The sequence below is a fragment of the Oncorhynchus nerka genome, linkage group LG4 (assembly GCF_034236695.1).
Source record: "Oncorhynchus nerka isolate Pitt River linkage group LG4, Oner_Uvic_2.0, whole genome shotgun sequence".
In the NCBI taxonomy this organism is placed as follows: Eukaryota; Metazoa; Chordata; class Actinopteri; order Salmoniformes; family Salmonidae; genus Oncorhynchus; species Oncorhynchus nerka.
In genome coordinates, this window is record NC_088399.1 from 22,518,567 (window position 1) to 22,532,537 (window position 13,971).

The 13,971-nt window shown below is 43.2% G+C and overlaps 1 protein-coding gene across 18 annotated transcripts in view; it reads right to left on the reverse strand.

Annotated features, from left to right (window-relative positions):
- LOC115120520 (formin-binding protein 1-like) overlaps positions 1 to 13,971 on the reverse strand; it is a 114,533-nt gene that overhangs the window by 42,626 nt on the left and 57,936 nt on the right. For all 18 annotated transcript variants that reach the window (XM_065017363.1, XM_065017355.1, XM_065017359.1 and 15 more), the window contains exons 5-6: positions 5,642 to 5,704; positions 2,592 to 2,696 (exon numbers count right to left, since the gene is read on the reverse strand). In XM_065017363.1, coding sequence (XP_064873435.1) covers positions 2,592 to 2,696; positions 5,642 to 5,704 — 168 coding nt within the window. The remainder of the gene's footprint in view (positions 1 to 2,591; positions 2,697 to 5,641; positions 5,705 to 13,971) is intronic.

The window sequence follows — 13,971 nt, forward strand, 5'->3', positions numbered from 1 at the left end:
ATAGGCCTAGTTCCTTTACAACTGACACTTGAGGGCCACCGAGCAGTAGGCCATCTTTTCTACTTCCTTCAGTGCTTTCCAGCGGAGACTACTTATCATAGGATACTCAGTAAAAGTCCACACAGAGTCATAAGGGGACATGTCTTAATCTAAGTGGCGAAGCGGCCAAACCGTAATTTGAAGGATTTGTCTGCCAGTGGAGGATAAGGGAGCAGTTTGAGGTTGGCACCAGCTGCTTACCAGACCACCAGAACCCCAGCTCAACAAACTAGCCTCTCTGGAATATACCCAGTGCTCTGAGATATGGTCCTAACTAAGACTACACGGCTCAGATTCCCCAAGTCCAAATATATCCCAAGTGGAATATTGCTATTAATTTAAAACATAGCAAGTGAGTGTATCTGAAGATTTACGCAACAGTTTTTCCATTACTGAATTATCTGAATTCTCTCAGCAGTGCTTGAAATGTCATACCACAAAACCACAAGAAGACTGCTAAACAGGCAACACACAATCCAACACTTAGCCTATAACCATCAGTATAACAAATCAACACATTAATGCTTAGGGTGGTGACATGTCATGTTTTCCGATGATGTAATACTCCAATGTCTCCTAAATGATGGAGGGAATCTGCAGTCAGAGGAGGAACACATGGAAGCGCTTGGTTTATCAGGATCATCTAGCAGCGTATTATGTGGCCTGGTTAATACACTAAATAGTGAAAGGCAGATCCTAACAGACCATGATACATAGAAAGTGATGGATTTATTACATTATTTAGTACTAATGGCATCAGAGTGGTGGCAAATTTGTGTCCATGATATCATGTGCCAGTGTGTGTTTCCAGAATGAGAGAGTGTTAGGAGTAACACAGGTCACATTAAAAGAGTAAGGCTTCATCCACCTCAGCTGCCTGGAACAAAGAACTGCCACGACAACCGAAACAAGACAAACGTTGAGTAACTGTTGGAAAGAAAAGCCACAGAGTAAAAGAGCAGATGCCGGAAATTATGTAAAAATAAAAGGGAGTAAAAAAACGGAATTAATGTCCGTCCCAATGTCAGCTGGGTATTGTAGAAGAAGAAATTAAATAATGTATATTTATTTTGTTTTCTCAATGTAATCAGAGAGAAAGTGAATCTGAGTAAGTGAGAGGAGGCGAGTGAGGTCAGAGTCAGACAGACACGCACACAACACATACTATGTATGAATAATGTAGGGTCTGTTAACATTACTGCAGTCTTCCATTAGATAGCGACACACACACACACAACTGGGAACACAGCAGTGTGTGTGCGTGGGGGAAAGCGAGCACCTACAGAATCACGCTTATCTATAAAAGTGCCAGTTTAGACTTTCCACTGGCAATAAACTCTCCATACAAAACTCCAGATCAAGAGCTACGTTGCCTTGCCATAATATCATATAGAGAATCACATATTGAGTGTACATGACTAACACCAATCTTCAAATGCATTAAAACCATCCTTGTTATGACTAAAAACTGGTTTGTTTCTCAAAACCAAGGAGTGAATAATTTAATTTCCACTAACACAGGGGACTCAGACACAGTGCCAGACTTGGTATGTGTTTGTGTTGGTTGCTTAGGGAGAAGCAGGGCTGATGCTGTATGTCAGTTCAGTTCCTGTCAGTCCAGTGCTGTACAGTGCTGCTCTGGTCCGAGCCAATGGTCTGAGCCCATCCATTGTGACTGTTTGGCTGTGAGAGACTGAGGACATAAAGGCTCCTTGTGCAGGCCTGTATTAGCATCATAATCGGATCTGAACCGTGTCCGCTCTGAGCTCTGAGCCTGGTCCGCTGCTGGGTGGACTGCTGATGAAGCAACACACCGGGGTGGTGTACCCCATGATGCCTTGAGACATGGCAGCGCGTGGGTTAAAGACACGTACGTCAGAGGCAATCCCAATTCCCGATGATTAGGGACACAGGATGTGACATCAACACAAGACTCCAAAGTCTGATGACTGTTGAGATTCACCAGCGAGAGCAGAAACGCAAATATACAGATAAACAACACATTCACACGACACAATACTCATTTTCCAGCATGCAAGGAAGGAAGGTTAGATAGGGACAACAATGTGCACACACACACACACACACACACACACACACACACACACACACACACACACACACACACACACACAAAGCTGGTTGTGCTGCCAAGCGACGCACATGGTAGACAGGCAGGTCACAATGACTGGCTGCTCTGCTCCTGGTCTGCCTGGCCAACAATGATAATGACTCAGTCAGTAAGACCTGCTATCGCCGTGGTGAGAAGCGGGAGATCACTATTACTGTGCTGCTGACAGAGAGACGCAATGCCAGCCTGTGCAGAAAGCCCTGGAGCAAAACCAACTGTTACTGATGCCTCACGTGGGGTGGGTCAGGGAAAAGAGGGGGTTGTTGTACAGTACATTAACTATTTTCTCTTTTCATGCACAGAGGGGAGAGATAAAGCAGTTATGTTTAAGCAGTGTGATTATAATGCACTTGCTTGTGATTGGTCAGTGGTGGGCAGGCTAGTTTTAGATTGGTTGGTGGTGAGCGATGACAGGACATACCTTCTCCACGTCTGCTTTCGTTACATTGATGTCGGCGTCCATTCTCTCAAAGTACTGCTGCGCCCGGTCCGCCTCTTTACAGTCTCTCTCGAACCGCCGTTTACTCTGAGGGGGGAACAGTCGCATAGTTATTTTAGGTGTCACTTATACAGTATGGCCTATAGCTCACTAATATAGGCTAATAAACATTTACCCTTTGGGAACTTGGAGAGGGATAGACGTCACATACAGTGTAGGTTACATGGAAGTCATATCGTTTTAGACCAGGCATTGTGTGACATAGATGTCAGTTAGCCTACATTGGACATGTGATTCTGACACAGCCAAAGGGTCTATCTCTCAAAGTCAAGTCTGTCGGAAGATTAAATAAATGTTGGTGGCTGTTTGTGCTCAAAATCATCCCTTCTTCCATCCCTCGCTCGGAACAATCAGTGTTTGTTCGTTGAGGATGCACTCTAACCCTTGCCTCGCTGCCCTGAACACAATGGGAACATTGAGCGCTCAGAGAGGGAGGAGAGGAATGGGACTGTAATGTTTCTCTCTCTCTCTGTCCAGATAGTGATAAGGAAGGCCCTGTAGAGACTCAAACAATCACAGGGATAGGCTCTCCTTTACAGAGAAAACAAATACACGGACACTCATTCCTTTTACTCCTTAATTTGTTGGCCTCTCCTCCTCCACTCCTTGTGATCAGCTTGGAGGGATGCCTTTATGCTAGGCTTTAGGAATGCACAACAATCTACTGCACTGTCCTTGAGAAACTCAGTCTGAATTAATGCAGTCTTCAGACCTGTTGTTAACCTGTTAATGAGGTAATGTCTTAATCTACCCTGCATATGGAACAGTCTGATGGTTCATTCAACGTTTACGGTCAAATTGTAGACCAATGAACCTTGGATATATCTCTATTTCGATGTGTCTGCTTGGGGGGGAATATATACGGCTGTGATTATAATCGAAGAGAATTCCCTTGGTAGATAATGCAGTCGACATTTGATTGTGAGGAATTCTAAATCAGGTGAACAGAAGGACTTGAGTCTCTTTAACCATTTGATTTTGATTTGATATTTGTCCAGGAAGCCTACGACGCCTACCATCTCCACTTCCCTTCTACATTTGGTCTAAATTCAATCTGAGATGCAGCTACTGTATGACCGTTGATAAACTTTGAGCTCTGCAGTCCTATCCTCAACAATCTTTCACATTCACAAGAAAAAGGGCCATTGTTTTGGTTTAGTTTCTCATTGGGATGGAATGGCTTAGGGATAAAGGCTGTATGTTATGAGTGTAATCCTGTGTAAATCCCTGTCTAGTGATTTTTATTAAACACACAGTTCCATACATTCGATACCAACTTATCCTTAAACAGGAGTGATTCCATTCACTGCCAGGTAATGGGTTTCAGTTTCTCCACCTGCAATACTGCAATTTAGCAACTACATGCATACTATAACCACTAAACTGTCATGACTGTAGTAGTACTAAGACTACTGGGATGTCATGACTGTAGTAGTACTACAACTACTGGGCTGCCATAACTGTAGTAGTACTACAACTACTGGGCTGCCATAACTGTAGTAGTACTACGACTACTGAGCTGCCATAACTGTAGTAGTACTACGACTACTGGGCTGCCATAACTGTAGTAGTACTAGGACTACTGGGCTGCCATAACTGTAGTAGTACTACGACTACTGGGCTGCCATAACTGTAGTAGTACTAGGACTACTGGGCTGCCATAACTGTAGTAGTACTAGGACTACTGGGCTGTCATAACTGTAGTAGTACTAGGACTACTGGGCTGTCATAACTGTAGTAGTACTACGACTACTGGGCTGTCATAACTGTAGTAGTACTACGACTACTGGGCTGTCATAACTGTAGTAGTACTACGACTACTGGGTTGTCATAACTGTAGTAGTACTACAACTACTGGGTTGTCATAACTGTAGTAGTACTACGACTACTGGGCTGTCATAACTGTAGTAGTACTACGACTACTGGGTTGTCATGACTGTAGTAGTACTACAACTACTGGGCTGCCATAACTGTAGTAGTACTACAACTACTGGGCTGCCATAACTGTAGTAGTACTACGACTACTGAGCTGCCATAACTGTAGTAGTACTACGACTACTGGGCTGCCATAACTGTAGTAGTACTACGACTACTGGGCTGTCATAACTGTAGTAGTACTACGACTACTGGGCTGCCATAACTGTAGTAGTACTAGGACTACTGGGCTGCCATAACTGTAGTAGTACTACGACTACTGGGCTGCCATAACTGTAGTAGTACTAGGACTACTGGGCTGCCATAACTGTAGTAGTACTAGGACTACTGGGCTGTCATAACTGTAGTAGTACTAGGACTACTGGGCTGTCATAACTGTAGTAGTACTACGACTACTGGGCTGTCATAACTGTAGTAGTACTACGACTACTGGGCTGTCATAACTGTAGTAGTACTACGACTACTGGGTTGTCATAACTGTAGTAGTACTACAACTACTGGGTTGTCATAACTGTAGTAGTACTATGACTACTGGGCTGTCATAACTGTAGTAGTACTACGACTACTGGGTTGTCATAACTGTAGTAGTACTACAACTACTGGGTTGTCATAACTGTAGTAGTACTACGACTACTGGGTTGTCATAACTGTAGTAGTACTACGAAAACTGGGTTGTCATAACTGTAGTAGTACTAGGACTACTGGGCTGCCATAACTGTAGTAGTACTACGACTACTGGGCTGCCATAACTGTAGTAGTACTACGAAAACTGGGTTGTCATAACTGTAGTAGTACTAGGACTACTGGGCTGCCATAACTGTAGTAGTACTACGACTACTGGGCTGCCATAACTGTAGTAGTACTACGACTACTGGGCTGCCATAACTGTAGTAGTACTACGACTACTGGGCTGCCATAACTGTAGTAGTACTACGACTACTGGGCTGCCATAACTGTAGTAGTACTAGGACTACAGGGCTGAAATAGTATTATAGTAGTACTACATACTCAGTAATACTACTCTATACAGTACTTACCGACTCCAGCTGTTTCCACAAGCTCTCAATCTGTTGCTGCGCTTTACGTCCATCATGGAAGTGCTGATCGAGAAAGAGAAAAAAGTTTGCTCATAAATCATATCTACAAGAGCAGTGGGCGGGTTGGGGGGGGTAAAGAAAGGAGAGAGTTTTCTTTTGATTAAAGAGATGGAAGGCAGACGAGATGATGGGTGACTGATGTTTCTGTCGGATGTATGATTTATGCTGTGACACACCAGGAGATTATGGATTAAAAGCAGCTACCCTGTGAGATGCAGGTTAGCCTCACCATGTCCCAGACCTAGGGCTAATACAGAAGACCAGGCTTCCCTAACTGGCGGAATTTTCATTGTTGTACATAAAAGACCTTAAAAACACCAGAAAATCAGCTCCAATTGATTTAGATGATTTTGGACATCTGTTCCCAAGTATTCCCACGCATAATAGAGACGGCATCTTATACAAATGTAAACATGGTTTGAAATGATTGTTTATGTCAAATATTATATCTGTTTGGGCTTCTTGCGGTCAATTTGCAGTCTCCAAATTATTTTGTATTATTTTCAGGCCCCATGACCATCTGCTCAAGAAAGAAATTGGTCCGCGGCTGAATCTAGTTGATGATCCCTGCAGTAGACGTTTGTACTTAATCCCAGTAGATGGCACAGATTTGATTACAGTGACAGGCCAATTGGCACAAAGCACTAGATCACAGGTGCACAGCTACAGCCTGCGACTTCAAAATGACCTATCCATTCATCATCAAAAGGATTGTCCCAAAACAGATGGAGATTACTACTTTCTGCACCTTTCTGAACCTACAGATGGATATTACATTACTGCCCCTTATTAGATTGAAAAGATGATGGCGTTTCAGTCACAATGACCTTCTTCATTGGTGTAGAGGAGCGTTACATGTCTGTGTGAAAGCGATGCATTATGTCCATGAGCAGAACAGAAGCTGGTTGATTGGTTAGAGTGTCCGGACACTAGTGACATATGACAGGAAGGTGAGAGAAGCTGCTAATGGCTACCCTGCCTGGGGAAGGACACCCATCTTCATTTCCCCCAAATGTTACACGTGTGTACTGAGGCATGACCAACATATACAGTGGCAAGAAAAAGTATGTGAACCTTTTGGAAATACCTGGATTTCTGCATAAATTGGTCATAACATTTGATCTGATCTTCATCTAGGTCACAACAATAGACAAACACAATATGTTTAAACTAATAACACACAAACAATTCTATGTTTTCATGTCTTTATTGAACACACTGTGTAAACATTCACAGTGCAGGGTGGGAAAAGTATGTGAACCCTTGGATTTAATAACTGGTTGACCCTTCTTTGGCAGCAATAACCTCAACCAAACGTTTTCTGTAGTTGCGGATCAGACCGGCACAACGGTCAGGAGGAATTTTTGACCATTCCTCTTTACAAAATTGTTTCAGTTCAGCAATATTCTTGGGATGTCTTTTGTGAACCGCTCTCTTGAGGTCATGCCACAGCATCTCAATCGGGTTGAGGTCAGGACTCTGACTGGGCCACTCCAGGAGGCGTATTTTCTTCTGTTGAAGCCATTCTGTTGTTGATTTACTTCTGTGTTTTGGGTCGTTGTCCTGTTGCATCACCCAACTATCTGTTGAGCTTCAATTGGCGGACAGATAGCCTAACATTCTCCTGCAAAATGTCTTGATTAACTTGGGAATTAATTTTTCCGTCGATGACAGCAAACTGTCCAGGTCCTGAAGGCAGCAAAGCAGCCCCAAACCATGATGCTCCCTCCACCATATTTTACAGTTGGGATGAGGTTTATGATATTGGTGTGCTGTGCCTTTTTTTCTCCACACATAGTGTTGTGTGTTCCTTCCAAACAACTCAACTGTAGTTTCATCCACAGAATATTTTGCCAGGTGCAAAATATTCTGGAACATCCAGGTGCAGTTTTGAAAACTTCAGACGGCAATGTTTTTTTAGACAGCAGTCGCTTCTTCCGTGGTGTCCTCCCATGAACACCATTCTTGTTTAGTGTTTTCTGTATCGTAGACTGGTCCCCAGAGACGTTAGCATGTTCCAGAGATGTCAATAAATCTTTAGCTGACACTAGGATTCTTCTTAACCTCATTGAGCATTCTGCGCTGTGCTCTTGCAGTCATCTTTGCAGGACGGCCACTCCTTGGGAGAGTAGCAACAGTGCTGAACTTTCTCCATTTATAGACAATTTGTTTTACCGTGGACTGATAAACACCAAGGCTTTTAGAGATACTTTTGTAACCCTTTCCAGCTTTATGCAAGTTAACAATTATTAATCTTAGGTCTTCTGAGATCTCTTTTGTTCGAGACATGGTTCACATCAGGCAATGCTTCATGTGAATAGCAAACTCAAATTTTGTGGGTGTTTTTATATAGAGCAAGGCAGCTCTAACCAACATCTCCAATCTCGTCTCATTGACTGGACTGCAGGTTAGCTGACTCCTCACTCCAATTAGCTTTTGGAGAAGTCATTATCCTAGGGGTTCACATCATTTTTACAACCTACATGGTGAATGTTTAAATGATCTATTCAATATAGACAAGAAACATACAATAATTTGTGTGTCATTAGTTTAAGCAAACTCTTTGTCTATTGTTGTGACTTAGATGAAGATCAGAGAGAGAGAGCGAGCGAGAGAGAGAAATAAGTGACTGAAAAGATCTAGAGCTACCAGACAGACACAGATAGTGACAAAGGATCTAGAGCTACCAGACAGACACAGATAGTGACAAAGGATCTAGAGCTACCAGACAGACACAGATAGTGACAAAGGATCTAGAGATACCAGACAGACACAGATAGTGACTGAAAGGATCTAGAGATACCAGACAGACACAGATAGTGACTGAAAGGATCTAGAGATACCAGACAGACACAGATAGTGACTAAAAGGATCTAGAGATACCAGACAGACACAGATAGTGACTGAAAGGATCTAGAGATACCAGACAGACACAGATAGTGACTGAAAGGATCTAGAGATACCAGACAGACACAGATAGTGACTAAAAGGATCTAGAGATACCAGACAGACACAGATAGTGACTGAAAGGATCTAGAGATACCAGACAGACACAGATAGTGACTAAAAGGATCTAGAGATACCAGACAGACACAGATAGTGACTGAAAGGATCTAGAGATACCAGACAGACACAGATAGTGACTAAAAGGATCTAGAGATACCAGACAGACACAGATAGTGACTAAAAGGATCTAGAGATACCAGACAGACACAGATAGTGACTGAAAGGATCTAGAGATACCAGACAGACACAGATAGTGACTAAAAGGATCTAGAGATACCAGACAGACACAGATAGTGACTAAAAGGATCTAGAGATACCAGACAGACACAGATAGTGACTGAAAGGATCTAGAGATACCAGACAGACACAGATAGTGACAAAGGATCTAGAGATACCAGACAGACACAGATAGTGACTGAAAGGATCTAGAGATACCAGACAGACACAGATAGTGACTGAAAGGATCTAGAGATACCAGACAGACACAGATAGTGACTGAAAGGATCTAGAGATACCAGACAGACACAGATAGTGACGGAATGACAGAGAGATTCTAAGATGGCTGCCAGTACCAGCCTTGCCAAGTGGGGCATATTGCACAGGGAGGACATGGCAGCTGTCGGTCTGGGCATGCTCAGTAAACACGCTGGGTGTTTTTCTAACAGGCCGCACTTGGCCTTCCCCCCTCCAGGGAATTAATGAGAGAAGGAGTGAGAGAAGGAATGAGAGCCCAACTCAGCCAAAAGGCAGAACACGTTTCTCTGCAGTCTTCTCTGGATTGTCTCTGAACATTTCAAAAGATACATAAACGGACAGAACATGGTGTGTTATAAAGGCCTAATAATGAATGTATCACTCCTATTATAAAACAGTGTAGAACATTTCATTGAAGCAGTTGATATCAATGAAACAAATGAAAGAGAGCTATGCCCAGCAAGCACCAGTCTATGCTGGTCTCAACCTCAGTAGCTGTGTGGAATATCGATGTCTTCCCCAGGCGTTCAATAAAAGACACAGACTATTATAGAGAATGAAAAGCCCAGCGCTTGTATTTCAGTGGCGTATCAATGCTTCTAATCTAAATGGCCCGACAGTAACTCTTGTATTCTGCACACACACGCCGGCCGGCATACATGCGCGCGCACACACACACACACACACACACACACACACACACACACACACACACACACACACACACACACAAGAGAAGAAAGACAAGGAGTTCATTTCTACCCAATTTAGTATTTAGAGCACATATCTGTAAATGTCTAGGCCAACTCAGATCTCAGGACCCCAAGGGGTGCATGTTTTGGTTTTTGCCCTAACACTACACAGCTGATTCAAATGATCAAACCTTGATGATTAGCTGATTATTTGAATCAGCTGTGTAGTACTAGGGCAAAAAACTAAACGTGCACCCCTTGGAGTCCCAAGGACTGAGTTTGGGAAACCCTGGTCAAGTTAATATGACTGAACTGGGTTTAGACAGAACCTTGGAAATGTCACTTCTCACATCCTTGTCTTACTGGGGAAGTTCTCAAACTGTTTTAGGGGAATTCCTTCAGCTCTTAAAGAGAATGGCCCACCCTGGAGCCGGTCAAAACTTGTAGACTTGTTTACATGCTGCTGCGAGGTTTGTTGCTAACGTTTCTTTGCTACCTGCCAACTTTACAGTTTTTATTTTTTATTTTTCCCCTCTATCAACTTTTTTCATTCAACTTTTTCACTCCGGACGCTTTATCTGGGTATGGTTCAACAGGACCTCCACCAGCCGAAGCTAAGTAGTAACATTAACATTATGCATTTTAATTGCAGTCGCTGTACTCATAATATACAGGAGAACGATCGCCTTACGGCGAGGATAGCTGTGCTACAAGCCCAGTTTCAGACGCAATCATCATGCAAGGGTAATTTAAATGTAGGAAAGCATGAAACAGCATCTGTGCCACCAATAAGTACAGATAGTAGTATAAATCCCCTCGCACAGTCCCTGCAGCCAGACAATTTTGCCATGGCTTCTGGAAGGAAATGCTGCAGGAATGCTCAACCGGTGTCGCTCATTCAGCCGACAGAAACTTTCAACCGGATCTCCCCATTAAGCAACGAGTGAGAATCCAAGTCTTCTCTGGTCTCTCCTCCACCCGTAAAAGGGGTCTGAGACACCGAAGCCTCCCACCATTAGCTCTGAAAAATTGAACACCCTTGTCATTGGCGACTCCATTACCCACAGTATTAGACTTAAAAAGAATCATCCAGCGAACATACATTGTTTACCCGGGGGCAGGGCTACCGACGTTAAGGCTAATCTGAAGATGGTGCTGGCTAAGGCTAAAACTGGCGAGTGTAGAGAGTATAGGGATATTGTCATCCACATCGGCACCAACGATGTTAGAATGAAACAGTCAGAGGTCACCAAGCGCAACATAGGTTCAGCGAGTAAATCAGCTAGAAAGATGTGTCGGCATCGAATAATTGTCTCTGGCCCCCTCCCAGTTAGGGGGAGTGATGAGCTTTACAGCAGAGTCTCACAACTCAATCGCTGTTTTCTGCCCCGCCTCAAAGATAGAATTTGTAAATAATTGTCCCTCTTTCTGGAACTCACCCACAAACAGGACCAAACCTGGCCTGCTGAGGAGTGACGGACTCCATCCTAGCTGGAGGGGTGCTCTCATGTTATCTACCAACATAGACAGGGCTCTAACTCCTCTAGCTCCACAATGAGATAAGGTGCAGACCAGGCAGCAGGCTGTTAGCCAGCCTGCCAGCTTAGTGGAGTCTGCCACTGGCACAGTCAGTGTAGTCAGCTCAGCTATCCCCATTGAGACCGAGTCTGTGCCTCGATCTAGGTTGGGCAAAACTAAACATGGCGGTGTTCGCCTTTTCAATCTCACTGGAATAAAGACCTCCATTCCTGCCATTATTGAAAGAGATCGTGATACCTCACATCTGAAAATAGGGCAACTTAATGTCAGATCCCTCACTTCCAAGGAAGTTCTAGTCAATGAACTAATCACTGATCATAATCTTGATGTGATTGGCCTGACTGAATCGTGGTTTGAGCCTGATGAATTTACTGTGTTAAATGAGGCCTCTCCTCCTGGTTACACTAGTGACCATATCCCCCACGCATCCCGCAAAGGCGGAGGTGTTGCTAATATTTACGAAAGCAAATTTCATTTTACAAAAAAAGAAGACTGCGTTTTCATTATTTGAGCTTCTAGTCATGCAGCCTACTCAATCACTTTTTATAGCTACTGTTTACAGGCCTCCTGGGCCGTATACACCATTCCTCACTGAGTTCCCTGTAGTCCGATCGGACCTTGTAGTATCAAATAATCTGCTCAGACCCAAACCAAGGATCATCAAAAGCTGTGCTATAAATTCTCGGACAACCCAAAGATTCCTAGATGCCCTTCCATACTCCCTCTACCTACCCAAGAACGTCAGAGTACAAAAAAATTGGTTAACCACCTAACTGAGGAACTAAATTTAACCTTGTGTAATACCCTAGATACAGTCGCACCCATAAAAACAAAAAAACATTTGTCATAAGAAACTAGCACCCTGATATACAGAAAATACCAGAGCCCTGGAGACAGGGCTTTCTCCTATAGAGCTCAATTTTTATGGAATGGTCTGCCTACCCATGTGAGAGACGCAGAATCGGTCTCGACCTTTAAGTCTTTACTGAAGACTCATCTCTTCAGTAGGTCCTATGATTGAGTGTAGTTTAGCCCAGGGGTGTGAAGGTGAACAGAAATGCACTGGAGTGGCGTACCACACTTGCTGTCTCTGCCTGGCCGGTTCCCCTCTCTCCACTGGGATTCTCTGCCTCTAACCCTATTACGGGGGCCGAGTCACTGGCGTACTGGTGTTCTTCCATGCCGTCCCTAGGAGGGGTGCGTCACTTGAGTGGGTTGAATCAGTGACATGATATCTCTCAGACTCCCTCTCTCAGACTCCCTCTCTCAGACTCCCTCTACCACACCTGCTGTCTCTAACTCTGAATGATCGGCAATGATGTAAAAAGGGCTTTATAAATACATTTGATTGATTGATTGATTGATTGATGTGAGCCCCTAGAAATGCATTGGAGAGTCCAGTGACGTAGTCAAGTGTCTCAGCTCTACAACTGAAACATAAAGGGTGAGCGCCAAAGGGAACTCCCCTTTAAAAGATCACAGGTTTGTAAGCCGATCATAACTGACAGTAAAGAAGAATGTTTACCTCTCCAGGTCACCGCACAGAGAGAGGCAGGCGGCAAGTCTTTTCACAAGACACGTAACATCATTGTTACTGTCAAACTCTCTCCTTCAAGCAAATATTTTCTTCTCCATGACAACATTTCAGAGGGAAGTTTGCAAGAGCAGAGGCAACTGAGACAGTGTGTTAGGGGGAAGACGTCTATAAAAGATAAACAAATCACATTGTTCCAAATGCACTATATAGAGAATAGGATTCCATTTGGGACGCGGACACTGAGACACAAATATTGCTCCCCAAACAAGCTGCTATAAAGAATATCCAATGTTCCAGTATAGAAGACAGGGATGTGGTGGAATATCTAAGCATACAGTACTGTAGGAGTTTTCTAAGTGTATGATTTGAACTCAGGCAGCTTTACAAGGCATGGGCACCATATGATGCTATTCACTCTAGAACAAAGCCCAGTGTTTTTGATTCAGACCCAACTGCAGTAGAAATATACAGTATCTGTCAGAAGTTTGGACACACCTACAGTACTCATTCAAGGGTTTTTCTTAAATTTTACTATTTTATACATTGCAGAATAATAGTGAAGACATCAAAACTATGAAATAACACATATGGAATGATATAGTAACCAAAAAAGTGTTAAACAAATCTAAATATATTTTATATTTAAAATTCTTCAATGTTGCTACCCTTTGCCTTGATGACAGCGTTGCACACTCTTGGCATTCTCTCTACCAGCTTCATGAGGTAGTTACCTGGAATTCAGGTGTTTAAAGTTAATTTATGGAATTTCTTTCCTTCTTAATACGTTTCAGCCAATCAGTTGTGTTGTGACAAGGCAAACGTGGTATACAGAAGAAAGCCCTATTAGGTAAAAGACCAAGTCCATATTATTGCAAGAACAGCTTAAATAAGCAAAGAGAAACGACTGTCTATCATTACTTTAAGACATGAAAGTCAGTCAATCAGGAAAATTTCAAGAACTTTGAAAGTTTCTTCAAGGGCAGTCGCAAAAACCATCAAGCGCTATGATGAAACTGTCTCTT